The sequence below is a fragment of the Numenius arquata genome, chromosome 8, assembly GCF_964106895.1.
Source record: "Numenius arquata chromosome 8, bNumArq3.hap1.1, whole genome shotgun sequence".
Classification (NCBI taxonomy): Eukaryota; Metazoa; Chordata; class Aves; order Charadriiformes; family Scolopacidae; genus Numenius; species Numenius arquata.
The window spans coordinates 40,744,835-40,763,771 of NC_133583.1; the positions used below are offsets into that span (position 1 = coordinate 40,744,835).

At 38.3% G+C, this 18,937-nt stretch overlaps 1 protein-coding gene across 2 annotated transcripts in view; it reads right to left on the reverse strand.

The window, feature by feature from the left end:
• Positions 1 to 6,606: 6,606 nt before the first annotated feature.
• The window catches only part of SLC30A7 (solute carrier family 30 member 7), a 32,773-nt gene continuing 20,442 nt past the window's right edge, over positions 6,607 to 18,937 (reverse strand). For both annotated transcript variants that reach the window (XM_074152468.1, XM_074152467.1), the window contains exons 9-11: positions 10,644 to 10,734; positions 9,477 to 9,626; positions 6,607 to 6,654 (exon numbers count right to left, since the gene is read on the reverse strand). In XM_074152468.1, the coding sequence (XP_074008569.1) occupies positions 6,607 to 6,654; positions 9,477 to 9,626; positions 10,644 to 10,734 (289 nt within the window). The remainder of the gene's footprint in view (positions 6,655 to 9,476; positions 9,627 to 10,643; positions 10,735 to 18,937) is intronic.

Consider the following 18,937-nt stretch of genomic DNA (forward strand, 5'->3'; position numbering starts at 1 on the left):
TTTATTCCATCTTTAATTTCATGACAGTATGAAGTTACTCCCGTGAATATTTAGAGCTTGCCTAAGTACAGTTAGGTTGTATAGTGCTTCAAAAGACAGCACTGTAGGAACATGGACCTGCTTTTACCTGAGGCTACAAACTCGTCCTGGTTTAGGCCGAGTTGGCCAATTACGGCCAACAGATGCTCTCCCCCAACTTCTCGCTCCGAGAAGAGGAGGAAAGATAAAGAGATTTATGAGTTTAGAAGGAACTAAACTACTTTAATGAAATATTAATAATAAAATAAAAAGAAAATAATTAAATAGATACAATATATACAAAACCACATCAAGCTCCCACGATGACAATCACGTCACCACCAGGCACTGGAGAAGTCCCAGACTGGGCTCAGCGATGGATGGGAACTGGATTCCAGCTCTGGAGTCAGGAACACACAGATGGGGATCAAAGGCAGATGAACAGAGTCCTCCTTGGACATTGGCCATTGAAGAGAGGGGCTGACTCTTTGATCCCTCAGCTTTTCTACTGAGCATGGGGCAGATGGGATGGAATATCCCGTTGGTCAGTTTTGGGTCACCTGTCCCGTCCCCTCCTCCTTGCAGGTGGGACCCCTCTACGCTTTTCTATTTCCGACCCTCCAAAAGGGCAAATAATGAAATTAGCTGACCGTGGTTGTTACAGCAGTAAGCATAAGCAAGAGCCTCTCTGCATACTGTTCCTTGGCATGAAGTATAAACATCACGTCTTACATTTTTCTGCACAATATGCTGTTAATTTCAGAGAGTTAGCTAAGAGTAAAATTACTGAACAGAAAGTTGGTTCTGTTTTACCTCAAACCAGGACAAAACTGCAAGCTGCACCTGGTGCTGTCAGCTTCTAACGCGTAGACGCCTCCGGAAGCCTTGAAACCTTAAAAACACTTTGTAGATGTCAATGAACTGAATCAGACATCAGTCTTAGGTTGATGACTAGGATAAGAAGTGCAAGCAGAGAAGTCAAGAAGCGTACCAGGTGTCTGTCTGGCATCACTTTTGCGGTAGGACATAAAAAAAGCCTACTGCATACCTCGCTATAACTGCATTTTAAATGTTAAATTTTGCTTTTCAGCTTTCCAGAAACTTAGTAGTTCTCTCACCAACAGAAACCATTAGTGTGCAAAACCCGTTACATCTGTATCCATCCCTCTACTTGGGAGAGAGGTGCGAACGTTCTTTATGTCTAAACCAAGAAAAACAAGAACTCACCCTTTGGATGGTTGGTGAAACAGAGGGAGAAGCTGCGCACAATTTCTTATTTCATTTTCTTGTATAAGAAGATAAACCTCAATTAAGCCAATTCTCAGAAGACAGACTGCAAGAATTCTCTTTAAAATCAGGTAATGGGTGATGGCAGTTGCTATTTCAAGTAGTCTTCACAGTATGTATGACAACAAAGCAGACCTCTATGCGTATTTTTTTTTTAAAACTGAAGATTTATTGGAAAGAAATTTGATCCCATATCTTTTCAGCAATATAGGACATTTAACATTTTATATAGACTGTATTCAAGTAGAAAAGATTACATTAAAAATTTCTAATATTGCACTTGGGACAAGTCATGGCTAAGCTACTAACATTAGCATTCCAGAACAAAATCATACATAGTCTTCAGAATTTTAGTGAGCTGCCTTGTGTTATCATTAAGATTTCTTTACGGGTATTTCGATATACTGTACTGTTCAACTTAAGCTCACTGCTAAGAGCAATTCCTGTAATTTAAAGGTAAAGGCAAGCAATATGCTGAATGCAAGCAATATGCCATATGCTACCAGGAATGATTTTGGCAATTTCTTCATTCACAATATTTCACACTTGAGCCAAAATACCGTAGCGATTCATTTAACTCTTGTACAAGATCCCAGCATACACATGAAAGACTTCAATGCACGTGGGAAGTGAAATACACAACTCGCTTTTACACATTATTTCCGCGAAATTACCACATAGGCAGGAGCCTTTTGTGGCTCACTGAAAGAGACAAGTAGACGAAGCGGTATTTGCCCCCAGTGAGCCATGTAGTCCTCACGTGGCAGGGGCAGCAGAAGCCTAACTGGCAGCTTTTCACATTAGAGCAGTCTCTGGCCAATGAAGTCCCAACAGGGATGGGCACCCCAACAAAGCCTGAATGGAGGAGAAATCCAAAAGGGAAAAAGGGAATCCCGGCGAGTTGCAGACAGGGATTTTCACAGAAGTGTAAAGAAGGAATTAACCATTGAGTCAGTATTAGGGATCAGAGAAAGGGATTATTAAAAAAAAAAAACACAAACCAAAAAAAAACAAAGAAAAGAAAATCCCTTATACTCATTCCCAAACATGCTTAAAGGGGGTGGGATAATCAAGAATCACAGTACTGGCAGTCTGATGGCTGCTGGGGAAAACAGGACAGGGCTTAATCAGTAACTAAAGCCGTCGTTCTGAACTGGTATTTAAAGATCTTGTTAGATGAGCATTGATTAGGATTCGCATTTCATAGAAGCATGAAGGTTTCTGCAACTGAAATCTGCACTGTGAGAGAAAAGCCGTGAACTTCACATTTTGATTGCACGGTGCGTGCAAAGGGTGGAAAACTGCAGTTCAGCAGCAGCTTCTCGCCCCCTCGTGTATCTCGAGGTTCAGGTTCGCTCACAACAGTTAAAAGGAGATACCCTTTCTTTCCTTCACCTTTAAACACGGCTTTACTTCTTCAGGTAAAAAAAAAATTAAGAACAGTAAGAGTCACTAAGGTCCTCTTTATTAGGAGCAGCAGTTTCAATTTTTATGTAAAAATAGTGTCAGCAGCTCTTACAAATGATGCAATTAAACTTTTGTGTTAGTAAGCAGTATTACATAAAAAGCAGAGTCATTTATTTGGACCAGCGCTTTTTGCCTTAGTTCAGCAAATCGCACAAGTAATCTAGCTCTCTGTAGGGGCCCTGTCGATGTAAGGAACGAGGCTATCCTATAAGTATATATAGACTTATAGGACTAGCCTACGAAGGACCGGTCTTCACTGTGCATACTCTTAAGAATAAGAAAATTACTTCCACTGTTATTTACCATGACAAACATTCGGGGCATTTTAGTACAGACACTCTGTAGACTTGTTTTATCTTCTGATTTTGCTGTAGGTCCTGTAAAAATCATGCAGCAGGCATGATTGGCTGTTGGGACAATACGGTTGTAAGTTACCGGTTTTAGTCACAGAAAAATAAAACGCACCAAGACAGACCAGTCACCCCACCGTAAGCTTCAGCTACATGAAAACGTGAGAAAAACCAGACTTTGAAAACTTGGTTCAAAATTCAGGACTGGAGACCAGGAAGCTGAGTTTTAGCAGATGTTCTACAGACGTTCATCCAAGCTCTGGATGTCACTCATTCACACAAATCTTTGTTTAAATGATGTGATGCATCTCCAATAAAGTCTTAAAAGCAAACTGTTATATAATAAGCTGTGTTAGCTAATTAGCAAAACACAAAATAATGAAGCTTTGACTCTCAGCATTAAGAAAAGCTGCACTTCCAATTGCATGATTTATACTCTCCTAAAACCTGAGCAAATATCCCCCTAGTAGCTGAAAAAAAAAAAAAAAAAAAAAAAAAAATCAGATGTCACGCTGTTTACCGAGGTACTAGATATGATTGTAGTGACCTACTGGACACCTCATCTACTCTCTTTTGTACAATTTTGTGATGCTTATCCTTTTTCAGACAGCCTAAAAAGACTTACAGTCTGCTTTGAATCTGACTTCCCTACACTATCCTCAATTGTGTATTTAACAAACAAATGATATATTTCTTACTGGAAAAGCATCGAGTTGTCCTTAAAAATAATGGAGAAATTGCTATCTTGGTTAGGAAACTCAGACTTGTACGTATGCTTCCAACAGTCAGCTAAGTACTCATAAGCAACAAAAAGATGTAAAAAAATTATTAAAATCAGTATTTTGTAATTATAACCAGCTTATAGGCTTTTTCACTCTATTTCCCATATTTTAAAAGTTGGTAGATGTACATCTTTAAAAAAAAAAACAACCAAAAATAAAAGAAAAAAACAACTCAATTGTCGCTCAGGCAGATTCTCACTTGGAAACAAACTGTAGCGATTGTATTTTCATTAAGAAAACGAAAATAGTGGCCAAGTCCAGCAACTTGGGCAGCACCACGGTACTTCAGCAAGTCCAGGAATACTCAGTCCTGAAACACAGTAGTATAAAAATGATATAAACCGAAGCCTGCTCTTGGATCATGACACAATTGCAATGAAGTTGGCCAGTGCCTGCCTTCAAAGGGATATCAGCTGATCTTCTCTAGCTTCAAATACAGTAATATTAACTATAAAAAAAAAGAATCAAGAAATCATGCTGTCAAACAACAAGAAGCAATCAATATGCAACATACTACAAAACAATATGAGGCATCCCCGCCCTATAATCACAACCGTATTTTAATTACCTTTTCTACGAACATATATGCCAATCGTACTCAAATCTGCTCAACAGCTTCTTGCACCCTACCCTGCGCCGTGTAACTTTCAGATCCTGTCCTCCAGTCCGCACCTCGGGGCCCGGCAGAGCACTGGTGAGGTGAGACAGGGATAGAGCCTGACGGGCGCACGGCAGGAAGCCAGAAGAGAGAGCTGTGGCACAGGGCAGCCAGCTGAAAGGGCACCCTGCATCTGCAGCCCCAGGAGAACCCAACACCCGCAGGAACCAGCAACAGGGAGAAAGAAGGATCTGAAGACTGGAACAGTCTGTAAAGCTTAAAAGCAATATGTATGTGGCTTTCTACTGCTATTTTTCTTTGCACTCAGTTTTCAGTTCCAAGCACAAGAGTACAATCCCAAGCTTTGTATAAAAATCAACATTCATGTTTCAATATCTCAGCTGAAAAAATCAGGAATCGCCTATCAATTTGGCAACCATCGTGCTTCCACATCAAGAGAGATCAAAATTCAGGTGCTATATAGGAACAACATGAAGTATGAACGCAAGAAACTCATCATATCTGTCATGAATGCAGCAGCGTCGGTGGCAAGCAAACCACTTCTGCAAATAAATCTTCGGTACGTTCATAGTGCCTAGCACTTACTACGCAGACATTGTCAGCTTCAGAGGGCCTTGATTTCAGTATTACCATGTACCAGAATACTTTAAATCCATACCAGTTAGTAACGGCTGTGATTTATCAGAAAAATGTCTGTCTTGTGTTTTACTCCACAATGTTGCGTTTGTAAAATGTCTTTTTATAAAATCTTCCATTACTAAGTTAACTACTACAAGCATAGTGGAATTACCATCTATAATACCAAGGACAGTAGATTGTCTTTGAAAACAATGTTCAGATCTGAAAGTGTAAAACGATTATAAATGCTAGAAAAATATGACAGACCGATGTTTCTGTAAAAAAACCCAAACTTATTACACTGAGAATTTTTTTTTTCCATGAAAACACAGAAAACTACAGTAAGACAGTCAAAAATATTGGACTTGTCAACCTGGAAAAAAAATAATTTTAAATAGCATGAACCACGGTCCTTATTTCCATTTCAGGTGTAACCACTAGGAACAACTATCTTCAGTATTTGGAAAGGCAAAAGTTATCTCACCAATCACTTCAATAAAAATTATTACAAGCTATTAAAATCAAGGAGAATTAAGCTTTCACAAACAATTTAGGGATTTGATTTTTCCCGACACATAATTTGGAAGATAAAAAACTTCAAGCCTTGCTTCCATCGCCAGCATCTTCCCTCAGCTGCCTTTTGTTTCACATGACTGTGAAGATGAGTAGCATCGTGTAACGTCTCATTACTCTCAACAGTATGAGGAGAGAAAGAATTGGGGCTAAATCTATTATTTTGACTAAAATAATTTCCACAAGAAATATGCAATAAAACATCCAGCTTGCTTTGGAAGGAAGCCTCTTCACAATACCTTTGCCTTTTACATTTAGAATTTTTCTGTCTGTTTGGTAAGATGCAAGTACAAGGGAAGTCTAACATCTACAGTTACGCAAGTACACAAACCCCCCACATACATCACTAGTAATTAATCAGACCGCATACAAGATATTTGTAAAAGTAATAAAACCCTTTGATGCTCCATATTTATGCTGGCAAACACCTCTCCTGATACAAAAGGCACTTTGAAAACCCAATATGGTTTGGTTCATTAAGTTTGCAAAGTACAAACAACTGTAGAAACATACAATTATATCGAAGCCTGTCAGCCATTGTGACATTATCTACAAAACAAGTTTCCAACTGTTGATAACACTGGTTTTATGGGAATGAGCAGTGGTTTCAGCAGCTTTACTGAAGACATGACAGGGTTTCCAGTACCACAATCTTAGTAAGTAAAAAACCCTCAAAAACGTACAAGTTTAGGGGCCACAAAAAGATAAGACCTGAAGTCCATAACATTCATTCAATATTTACTCCTTAGAAGTGAACTCCATCCATAGCCCAAGGGCAGAAATATATTCGTCAATCCCAGAACAGCGGTGGAAGCAGGCTCTGTCTTGAGAAGTACGTTGTTATACCATTACAGTACAGAAAACTTTGGTCCAACAGAATTTCAGAAATTCACTACATGGCTGCGACGTCAATCTGTATGTAAAGCTGTCTTACTCCTGCCTATGGAAAAGAGAAGGAGAATTAAAAAACACCTGTAGCGTCAAAGCAGTTTAACTGTCCTGAGCACCAGTCCGCATCAGTAAGTCACCTAGCAAAAAAAAAATCCGCATCTTATTTTTCTGTAATTCATCTTCCACATGCAGCACATTATTCACTAACACACTGGCAATTTGAAAACCTACAAACTTTGACAGCACTGTATGAATACATGGTTCTTCACACAGTCAAGAGCACATATGTAATTGTACACTAATGTTAGCTTTGCTACATTACCTTTCCTGATTCAGCCTAAATAACTGTCACACATGAAGCTGCGCAAAAGCAATTCTTTCTTTTGTACAAGTTTAACCTCCTGAAAAGCAAGCTGCTTGAAGAGCTGTCAGTTTAAAATGGAGCTAAGCACAAGAGCATAACGCGGGATTTGTTTTTTGAACCAGTCTTACACTAAGATTTTAGCAAGAAACAGCAATGGCTACAGTGAGTTTACGTGACATCATGACACACTGAAATAACTTTCGGTAAAGGTATGTGAATTGTACAAAAGCATTTCCTCAGAAATCCTATTAGACTAGGCTTAGATGGACTTGCTTAGTTTTATCGTCATTCAGTATAAAACAGCATTAAAAAAATCATTTAGCCATTCATTTGGACCTCAGGGGCATGCCGGCACCGACCTTGTGATGGTCCCTGGTTACGCAACGTGATCTCGAAGCATTAGGCTGAACACTGCTAAAGATCAGATTGTCTTCAACCATCACCAACTTGCTTTTAGCTCCACTGACTGGCAAAACTGTCAATTTTATTAAGATTATGAAGGCCAATATTACTGAGGAGAAAAAGCATCTCTACTTGCTCCAACTGTTCCTCCCCTTATCACCATAGATAGGTTAGTTAGGAGATAGACATTGTTCTCCCAATTCCCTTCCTAGCCACATGGCTTTTGATACCTGCACAGCTACAGAACAGCTGAAGAGCTAATCACTCACTTGGAAAGTGTAATCCTTTGGAGACTTGAGATGTAAAATTAGTTTTAATGTAACAATGTTCTGCATAGTCCCAAAAAGCATCCCTTAGTTTCAAACTACATAGCTTGAGGAAGAAGCTGTGCAGACTGATTTCTACCTGCTTAATAACCTAGACTGTATGTGATGGAACACCTCAAAAAGGACCAAACTTTATTCATAAAGTTGGGTTTTAGAATATTTGTAACAACAAATTCTCCTTCCCTAAGTCTCTACCATAAAAACAAGTACGTGTGTTTATTTTGATTGGGTTCCCCGTGACCAACCACTTCAAAATTCCTTAAACTTCAAGGAGTTCAGAAGAATTCATGCACTCAGGCAGCGCATTGTAGGGTTGGCTTCAGTGGTTTTTCTCCTGAGACCAGAAACTGAGTATATGAGATGCATGAAAAAAAAAAAACAACCAAACCACAAAACACCAAACAAAATATCCAGTCTGGAATTTCTAATAAACGTTATAAAACAGTTAATAAAAGGGGTGCTTATCAGATGCATGAACGATTCACTAAGCCGTCACAGACACAAGCTGCCAACGCAGGAGGCCAACAAAACACAGAGAACAAGAAAGAGAACATGCGTGTGAGTGCACAAGGACTTACCCCACTGTAGAAAGCTTTGAAAAGAACATTACGCAAGCACTAATTAAACTGTTGACAGAAGTGATTTTATTTTGGGTGTCAAATATACCTGATCAGAGGCCCCCTTTCTTCACTGTCCAACTAACTTAGAGAAGTTAGTAATTTACATATCTCTGAAATATTACCCATTAGCTGGCAATATTTTGTTACCTAAAACACTGGTTATAAACAGGAATATTTGTCTTCTTTTCAGCTACAGAACTCTGCGTTACTCAAAAGCAGAGAAAGGACATTATGGAAAAATGTAACAGTTTTTTCAAATACAGTCCTCCTACATCAAGAATAAAATCAGGATATTTGGCTCTGGATGTTATAAGTTTGCAGCTTTATTCTTCACAAAGTTCTCTTGCTGGACAAGAATTTTCTATTTTGTCTTGATAGACTCTAGATTCTACTTGTAAACCATTCATATTCAGAAGCTATACTGGAATAGACAGCCAAACTGAATTCCATGTTTAATGATTGAAAGTATAAGGAAGCAACAGAAAAATCTTTCTGAAATTTGTAAGATTTTAAGATTAAGGCAAGCACTATGAACTTCTAATACAGTTTCTGTTGTTCACAAGGATTCCAGCATTTCATATCAGCTACAAGTGCTATCAAATACCTATCTATATAAAAAAATATAACCTGTAATATTACCTGAAATAAATGGGAACACACTGGTCATACACAACATGACAACTGATGGTTACGCTTTAACTAGTGATCACCACAGCACGAATGTTAGTAAAAGACAACAAAATATGCAAAGATCATGGATTCTTGGAGGTACAGAAATGAATGACAAACACAGCATCAGTAGAGTGAAAAAATCACGTAGGTCCAGTCTGTGGTCGGAAGCCCTATCTTGAGGGAAGCCTCACCCATTTCCTCAGTTCCTCATAGGTCAATATAGAGTTTCAACTTAGTTTGGTACACCTCAGACAAATACAGCTGCTATTTTCACTAAGTGGAAATACTGATGCAGAGAGCTACAGCAATTCCATCTACACTACTGAGCATTTTGAAATTGTTCTAAACTACTGGAGCAGAGCAGCTTTTCAAAACACACTGATACCAAACTCAGCAACATTTAATTTTTCTTGATAAGAATTACTGTGTCACATCACGTGACAGGCAGTTGACACTTTGGAATGTGATTTCCACTGATGAGACATACCTGAGTAAAAATATTGTGAGTCTGGCTTAGAATCCACCTCCCATCAGCATCAGGAGCTACTAATAATTTCAACGTCCCTATGTAAACATCAGTACAGAGGGTCCAAAAGTGTGGATCATGTAAACTGTAAACTCCTTGCAACTGCTGCACCTAAAAATACAAGCAAATTTAAAAAAAAACACAGTTCAGAAAATGTTTATCTGTACTACGGTTTTTTACAGAAAATATTATAAAAGCTGATGCATTCTTTTACTTCTAGTTCACTGTGCAATCTGTGATACTTCATTTAAATTCCCTATTACTGTCTCAGTAATGGTAAGGAAGGTGAAAACATACAAGTTGTAGGTATGTGTCATGATTTTGTATCTTGCTGCATTTACGGTCTCCATATATTTTATTGAAACAGTTTCTGAAAACGGTGGCGTCCAAGACAGAAAAGTCAGAGTTATTAAATTTGAGAGGGCATTCAATTCAAACAGCAATTTTTGCAAATGCAGGGATTTTCCCATAAAAAAATTTGTGAGAGAGTCTAACTATTAACAGAAATATATTAATATTTCTGTGAATATTTTGTGAGGGCTTAGGTTTGTCCTCTCAAAACCTTTATTTTTCCTCTGTCCAATTTTATCAAACCCTCCATGTGATGGTTACAATCCTGTAACTTCCTGGGGAAAGATGACACTACTACAAGCGCTTTGTATTAACTTTGCAAAGGCACTTCAAACGTTCAGGTCATGACACAGTAAGTTAAACGAGAGTACTAGGAGAGATCAAATCCAGAGTAATCTACGTAGTCTTATAAATGCACTTCCAGTGTTACTCCACTTCATTTTACTAAAGACAGAACTAAATTTTGAGGGAGACAAAAACTAAACAAAACAGAAAAACATCATGCACTTTGTACCAGCACAAAGTACTTTGAGAGAAAAAGCTTCAGGATCTATTTTTCTAAACCAACATAGCTCGTTTTAACACACAAAATGAGTTGAAGCTACATAGAATTTAGGACTTCAGAAAGATAAGAATCAAACTAGTACCTCTATTTGTACAGTTTAAGGAACCTTTCACAGGCATTACTGGAAAAACATCATAAAATATCCTCATACACACAGCTGAGGCTCATTCGTCAGCAGCTGGGTCTGAAGCAAAAATGGTCTAAGAGCTCACCCTCTGGTAGCACTGAGGCAGGGCATTTTCCAGGGAAGGAGGAGTTCGCTGCATCAAAATTCCAATGGATTCTTTTAAAAGTGGAACAATACTGGAAAGAAAAAAAAAGGAAGTTAGCTACTATTACACTTTCAAAAGATGCTGAAAAAAGAACAACATAACATTCCTTAATACTCTTGAAGAATTTTTCTTTAGTTTTTTCACCAGAAGCCAAGAAAGTTGCCACGAAAAGCTGGTACCGAAAATAAAAGGATTGACAAAATTGCTATGGTGTCTTACTAAAGGGAAGATTACTTCTCCCCCAGATTTTCCACAGAGACAACTGGTGGACAATCACATAAGATTAGCAGTTTAATCATGGGATTTGAGACGAAGTCTCTTAGCATCTTTAAAGTTATATGACAAAGCGGTTGATAAGTACAGCTCAAAACTCAAAACCACTGAAGTAGGCTTCAATGGCAATCACTCACAACCAACCATAAAAACATGCAACTGAAATGGGTTTTGCTTTTGTGTTTGGCTTAAGGCATATTTTTCTTATGAACTAAGATAATAATGGGGAGATCATAAAACAAAATTAGTATGAACCATTCCAGCTATAACAAAGTTATTTTGTCCAAAATGGACAACTTAGCATATTCTTGAAGTGAACTAAGTGTAGGGTCTCATCCAAGCTCAAGGATTAAACATATGGAAGCAATTCGAGGTTCCCTCCTGGCCAAATGGTCTTGTTTAATCAGCAAATTAAGGTGACACTTAATATTCTTTTATTATTATTCCTTTAATTTATTTTTTTTAATAAAACCAGGAGACCAGTAAGCCCATACCCTGAAGCTACCACTGAAAATTTATACTCTTATTAAGCATTCAGCATGGTGATTTTTTGTTTAGGAGTAGCGCATCGTGTCTGCCTTAGAAGAGCATCCTAAAATTTTCAAGAGGATGACAAATATCTACAGCCCAATACTGAAACTTAAATAGCAATCTAATTTCAAGAGCACATAAGTCACCTAACAGTCTAGACCAAAAGTGATGATATATTTCAGAAATTGTAAGCTGAATTTCAGCATTCAGGACTGGCATCACAGCTGGAGTACACAGAGTGATGGGATTAAAAGCAATGAGAAAACATTTGTAAGAGATTAATTGGGCTGTCTGTTAAAAGAAAACTGCAGAAGCTTTTGCACTTCTGCAAGCTTTGTTTAAAATCTCATGAAGTGATGTAGAACACACTGCATAGACCAGCTGTGTATTTGCAGATGGTGAACTGCACGACCTAACCATTCCTTTCCATTTTTAAAGAGATGGTTCTACTTGTACATGGGAGCAGCACTGGCTGATCGACTGCTCAGCTCACTCCTTGGCTAATCCTTAGCCGGGGTGGGAGGGAGTTAGAGGCTGCACGACTCTTGTCTAATGAACCTCTGGAAAAACCGCCACCCTAAAATTAAGTCTCCTTGCAGGCACACTGGTTACTTCAGCCAAATTTACTGCCTGGTGCACTTCATCATTGGGTGCAGTGACGAAGTGGCCTCACGCAGTTGCACTGCTACCGAGGAATCAGTTCAGAATTAGGAAGAAGCAATTAGGAGCAGGCAGGAGTTGCCTGAACCAGACCTGTCCCCAAGACAATTAAACATTTAGCAGTGTAATAACTCTCAATCTGTCTAAAGAGCGCTTAATTAGAGTGTCACATTCTACACACAGTGGATTACAGAAGTTTAGGGAAAAAGGTTCTCTTATCAATGGACCCATCTCACTAAATACTATCTGTGTCACAAGCATTACTTTAAAGGGAGCTGAAGCTGCCAAAATACTCCATTGCTGAATTGATTTCAGTTTAACTCACTGTTTAAAATGCAGGTTTGCTTCTTAATAAAAGCCTTGAAAGACCAATACACAAGTTCAGGATGCAAACTGAATACAAGATTTTTGAATACTGACTCCATCCCCATAGATTTAACAAGGCCGCTCTAACAGATGCATCCAAAGGCTTCAAAACACATACATGCACATATACAGGCTGCATATTTTTGCCCAGGGAAAGGACTAAAGAAATGGAGAATGCAGGAGCTTGACTTTTTATTGGAACATACCACTAAGAGTGAAAAAAAATCCATGAAAGAAATCTAACCAAAAAATGTCTTTGGTTAGACAAACATTTGCTCAACTTAATTTACATTATTTGGTAAAACTGATGCATATTATCTGATGGAATGGAAATGAATTGGCAAGTAGGAGATCTGGAGAGAAAGCCTACAGAAATTTCAGGCTAGCAGGTTGGGCATGTTAATCCATTCCAAAAAAGGATTTGGTCAGTGAAACTGGTTGATTCATTCTGGAACAGGATACACATGGAGAAGAGGAAGTTAAAAACCTGTTAGAGAGCTCTTCAGCTGAAAATTCATTTAAAATTAAGATCTGCTTTATTCTGAAAGCCTTGTTGCCTAAGAAACTGATCTTCCAAGGTTAGGCCTATGGAATCAGCAGGCTGTGTACAAGCAGCAAAGAATGTCTCTCCTGGCCAGGCAACGGGGTGCAGTTTTAAGCAGCACATATTGGAACCATTAGCTCAAAATCAACTAATATAGAGAAGGGTGAATGGGGAAAGACATTCCATTCCTGTTATAGGTGGTACAGCTTAAAAGGTAGTCTCCCTGATGGCAAGACTTTACCTATTCATGTTTTTGTAATGGCTTCACACTACAGCTTTATGAAAGAAACCTCCTGCACAAGTTCTGCTTTTATCCAGACTTCACAAAAAAAGCTAAAGCCATGGTATTTAACTGAAACGGCAACATCTTAAAAGTCCAAAGAATAAAGGTAAATCAGGATGTGGCTTGACACTGTCAGTGACAAAGCTGAAGCATATCCCAGGTCACGCCTCCCTCCTCTAACGTAGACACGGTGTTCAGCTACAGATTTATCTTTTGCAAAGCTGAAAAGGCCAAGAGACAGCTCCAGTGATGCGATATGCCCCCACAAATGCTGCCAGAGCACAGAAGCCCATGCACGCATCTCTGCATCCAAAGGGACGCTATCTTACAAGGTAGTCTTTTATTGTAAGCCAAACTAACATGACAAACTATAGAATCCAGTTTGCTGATGTCTCAGATTTTCCATTGCTTCATGCATACAACTGAAATACAAAACCTTTAATTAAAAACCAAAACTCCACACAGTATGGCCTTTCTCAAACACTAACTAAAAACCAGTATTACTTAATCACCAGGAGGCACTACAAATATTAGTTCCACCTCATGTGACTGAAGAAAACACCAGGAAAGATGACGATACCAAGCAGGCTGAAAATGTGGTTAGAGAATTTGACCAAGCTTTCCTTTTTTTTTTTTTTTTTTTTTTTGCTTAGTCATTAGTGCAAAATACACATAGTTGTCTCTACAGCAACTATTGCACTGGTACTTCCCTCTCTCTTTTTTTTTTATTTTTCGCCTTATTTACAAAAAGATTATTGAGGAGAATAAATAATGCTGAATTTTCACCAAGTGGACAGTTTTTTTCCATGCATAAGCAGTCTGTAAGCTTTGCTGCTAAAGCAGACACAATTTTCCAATCGTCTCTGACTACCAACCCTTGAAACTAAAAATACCACACTCTTTTACAAGACAATGGGATCTGAAAGAGGCTCTAACCCACAGCAAGACTCAGGACATAAACATATCCTCTACAAAAAGCCATAACAGCAGAAGTGGCTAACGTGTGAAAGATGAGTTAGCAGCACATCACACTTTCACATACACTGTTACAGAGGAAGCAGAAGGTGTTCAAACTGATAAAAGCCATTGACAGGAATCTGATAAATCCAGGCTGCCACTACTACATGTGGCTTGATTAACAATGAAGAGTGAAAGCATCAGGCTCTTAACGTGCATCACATTCAGATAATACTCATACCCATTCCAGTCCCATCCTGTACATGCCACTGTTTTTGTAGGCATAGCTAGCAAGACTCCGGCATTTTCATGATCTTGGACAGCAAGGCTGAAAAGAACTCCAAGGTAAAAGAACCCTTTACACAGTCATTGTAGCCAGAACACAGCAGGAAATTAATTTCATGCTCTCAGCACTATAGAAAATAGAGGATACTTGTGACAGATTTTGTGGAAGGTAAATGAACACTGCTAAGACTCAAGACCAGCTACGGTTCCTCAAATACCGTATCTGAAAATGTAAAGCCAGATTTCAATGTTGTTTTTTCCAGCCACCATCCACATCTGCATTGCCAAGGTTGTCAGACTATTTCAGAAATTTAACTTGACTAAAAATTTTTTCTATTAGGCAATGACAATCAGAGTCAGAGCTTGACTCTGTCAGAGCACTTTAATCAGAGTGCAGGCTTGGCTCAAGACAAGGACCACAGGTTTAACATTTATTTTTCCAATTTTAAATTTTCTGTTCTCATAATAATGTAGTACTTTGATTCTCAAGCAAGGCTGGCAGGTACCATTATCCTGCAAATAAAAGCAAATAAAACATGCCATTTAGCAACGATGGCTCAAAACTAGCAACTAGCATACTTTAGAACATCCCTTCTGAATATTAGTGAGCACAGCACTTCATTTAAAAATTTGGGGTTTTTATATTGTTACGCCCCAAATATTACAGGCATATACCCCAAAAGTTACAGGTATGTCCTTCCCCAAAGCTCTCATATTAATATATAATGTTCAAGCAAGCAGCTCAAACTTTATATAAAAATGATGTAAGCCATGGAAACAACTTCACTAAATGACTGAAGTAAATGACCTCATCTCTTTGACCACTTAATAGGTAGTCTGCATGCTCTATCCAATCTAGTATCATATTTAGTCTACGGTGCCTTTCTAGAAACATGTGGCTCCAATAGTGGTTTTGGACAAACTTCTTGCTTTTAACTGGAGCTGTGGCTTTTGCTTGATGACTAATTTCACATAGCTGATCGAAATATGAAGACTGCTTCAACATTTCAGAAAAAAGGCTTACAATCCTAAGGCTGAAAAATAAATGAAGATTAGAGACTTGAGAAATTGTTTCTTTTCAGGCACATTAAATTACAAGGAAAACACCTTGGAAAAAAACTTGAAGAGTGTCAACCAAAACAACTACAAAATAGCCAAGTTTTAAAAAAAAAAAAAAAAAAAAAAAAAAAGACTTCAAACAAGATGCTAATAAAACAGACTCATCTATTTTAAGCATGTCCTAATTATACTTTATAATTAAATGGATGCTTGCATGAGATAGTACAGAAAGTAATCAAAGGAAGATTCATCAGATATTAGTGGTAGCACCCAGGAACATTTAAGAGCTACAACCCCTCACTCACCCCAGCTTCACCCTTCAGAATTGGCCATAGATTTATGATGCAGAGATTTTGAAAGATTACAGGATATAGCCATCCAACTGAGAAACCACAAACTACCTGTGGTGGTGTGCTCTCCCTGTTTTGCCGCCCCCCCCCGGCTCCTGCTCGGGCCTTGGCCACCATGGCCATCACATCATCAGTTGTGATAACTTGCACCTGGACTTTGGGGGATGGCTGGCAACATAGTCAAAATACTGTCTGGAGTGGGGACCTAGAAATTTTGTTCCCATGAAAATATGACTATAGGTCAATTATCTTACTGTATAAATAGTGGACAGCCCAAGAGCCCTTTGAGCTCTCCTGTATGGCAGCGGGCTGCAAGCCAGGATCTCCCCTTTTGTGAGGACGCTCGCTTAAGGTTCTACTCCTCGAGGTTGAGAGATTCCTTGCCACAACAGATTCTCGGTAAGTGACTAATAGCATGCTAAACTTTGAAATCTTAGCTAAGTAAAGGATTGATTGCACATATATAATCCTTTAGACATAAACCGTTGACCAAGTCTGGGACTAGGATTGGATCCAGCCGCACCCAGACTCCTCTCTGAGAAGGAGTTTACAGAGCAAGGGGGTCCTTTCTGAACCTCGTGACTCAACGGGAGGGTCTCCCTGACAGCTTGTCTGACCCTGTCCTCTATGCAGTAAATAGAGTGTACCTTGACATCGAATCTCATAAAACACTATTGCATTTACTACTGGTTTTATTGCACTTACTACTGATTTTGTTAAATCACTGTTTCACCTTAATAAACATTTCACTACTTCACTCTAACTAGTGAAGTTAATCACTCCGTCTGCGACACTACCAAGCCCTCTGCTTGTCAAGGCTCGACAGATAAATACATAAAGGGAGAAAATACAACCTTCTACAGCAAGTAAAAGCATAATGAAATTTGTGAAGTGGAAAGTATCTGACTTGATGCCCTTGCTTCTATATATCAGAAGAGTAATATGTGGGCTATTTTTCTTCCTCCAAAAAGATAGATTTTAAAGCATGAGATGTATTAGGTAGTAACAACATTTCTATATAATCCTACTGAAAACGGGCTTTTACTGGGATGTATGTAGACAGTCATAGTCTACACTAAAGGGAAGTGGCTGATCTTACCTGTCTATACTCCAGTAAAAGCTACCCGATTTCTGCTTCCACTAAGTTTAGAAGTGTATTTATTTGCCAGTGAAAACAACCTCAGAAGAATCTCACACCGGATTTTCACCGTGCAGCCAGAATGTTTTGCACTAACTCATGAGGAGTCAGGCAGAGAACGTCACCTCAGAGCAGCCTTAGTGAAGAATCACAGGAGCAACACAGAGCAAGTGTCAGTAGCCGACAATTTGCACTAATTAGAGGTGTTGTCTACAGGAAGGCTCAACCATTTGCATTAAAAACACTGCCTCACTACTCCGAAGAGGCATTGCCGTGCATCTGCACAAGACAAAATAGGTTCGAAATTAGAGGCTCCACAGCTTTATATTGCAACAGTAAGTTCTTTAGTCACCCTATACAGATATTTTCGTGATTTCTTTTGGCAAATGTTGCCATCATTTCAAAAAACGGAACAGAGCAGAAGACCCAGGCAAGACTCGAGTAAATCTGAGAGTGCTACCCAACACTGAAGCAAGCAAACACTCAACATAAAATGAACAAACATTTATTTCAACTAAACACAAGCAATCTTGGATTAAAAGCAATGATTCCCCTCTGCACTTACATGTGAAGGCTTTGATATTCTACTGGCTTATTTGGCATAGTTCCACAGAAGGGAACAGGATGTGTCCTGCCTTTATTCCCTCTCTGGATAACTAAGTTTGCCAGAAAGAATACAGATTAAAAAAAAAAAAAAGAAAAAAAGAAAAAAAGAGCCCTGGATCAAACCTACCCCCTACCCATGCCTTGCACACTCTTTAAGTCAAAATCAGACCATTAAGCAATAACTTGGAGGATACATGATTGAAGCCAAATCACTACCAGATTAACTCGTGTATGCACATTTTATTCAGGAAAAAAAAAAGCAAAAATAAACCCTCAAACTATTAAATATGTACCAAGTATTAAACACTAAATTCACCAATTACACAGTACTTTCTTAATTTTAGTTTGTCTTTCATTTTTCATGTAGTATTTTCTCAAAAATTGCCTTGCTAAGAAGCAAACTATTAAACTGCATCTCAAAGAGTCTCATGAACCTCTAAAGGGATCTTATCACCACCGCCTCATTCAATTTTTTATCTCAAACATTAACTGTACATGAAGAATCAAAACCATTACTTTTACAGTTTAAGGAAGTTAAACAAAACTCTGTACAGCTTACACCTTTGCCCAATATATTTGGGCTATGCAAAATGTTCTATACACATTCTTAAAATGCACACATTTTGTATTTAAAATCTAATGACCTGTATGAATACTGTATCATCAGACTTTCAAAAAACCCACATCTTACTGCAATGGCATAAATAAATTGCAACAGCTAATTAATCACCTTAAAGTACACTAAAAGTGCACTCACTACAATATCCGCATTTTGATTAAGTATTTGCTTGGACATAGGAAGTGTAACATACCAATGCACATTTACTGGTATATATTTTAAATTAAACTATGTTTAATCATCAGTTTCAGGAAAATTACAAAACTTAATTGCAAAGTATTTATTTTTGTAGAATATGAAACAAAAATTCAGTGAGATAATTATTTTCCATTTCAAGAAGATTTTAATACATACTCAGTTAACGAAGCAGCTGGAGCTGAGAGCCTGAAAGTCCTTGGCGATAATTTTGTTAGTCTGCTAAAATAATTTGCTTATTTCAAGAAAGTAAGAGAAAATACCATGTAATTTCATAAATACCATCCCACATCCAGTAATGGATACCAAATTCAACATCTGTTATTCTTCCATTTTAACCCAATTACTTTTCTAGATTGCTTTGTACT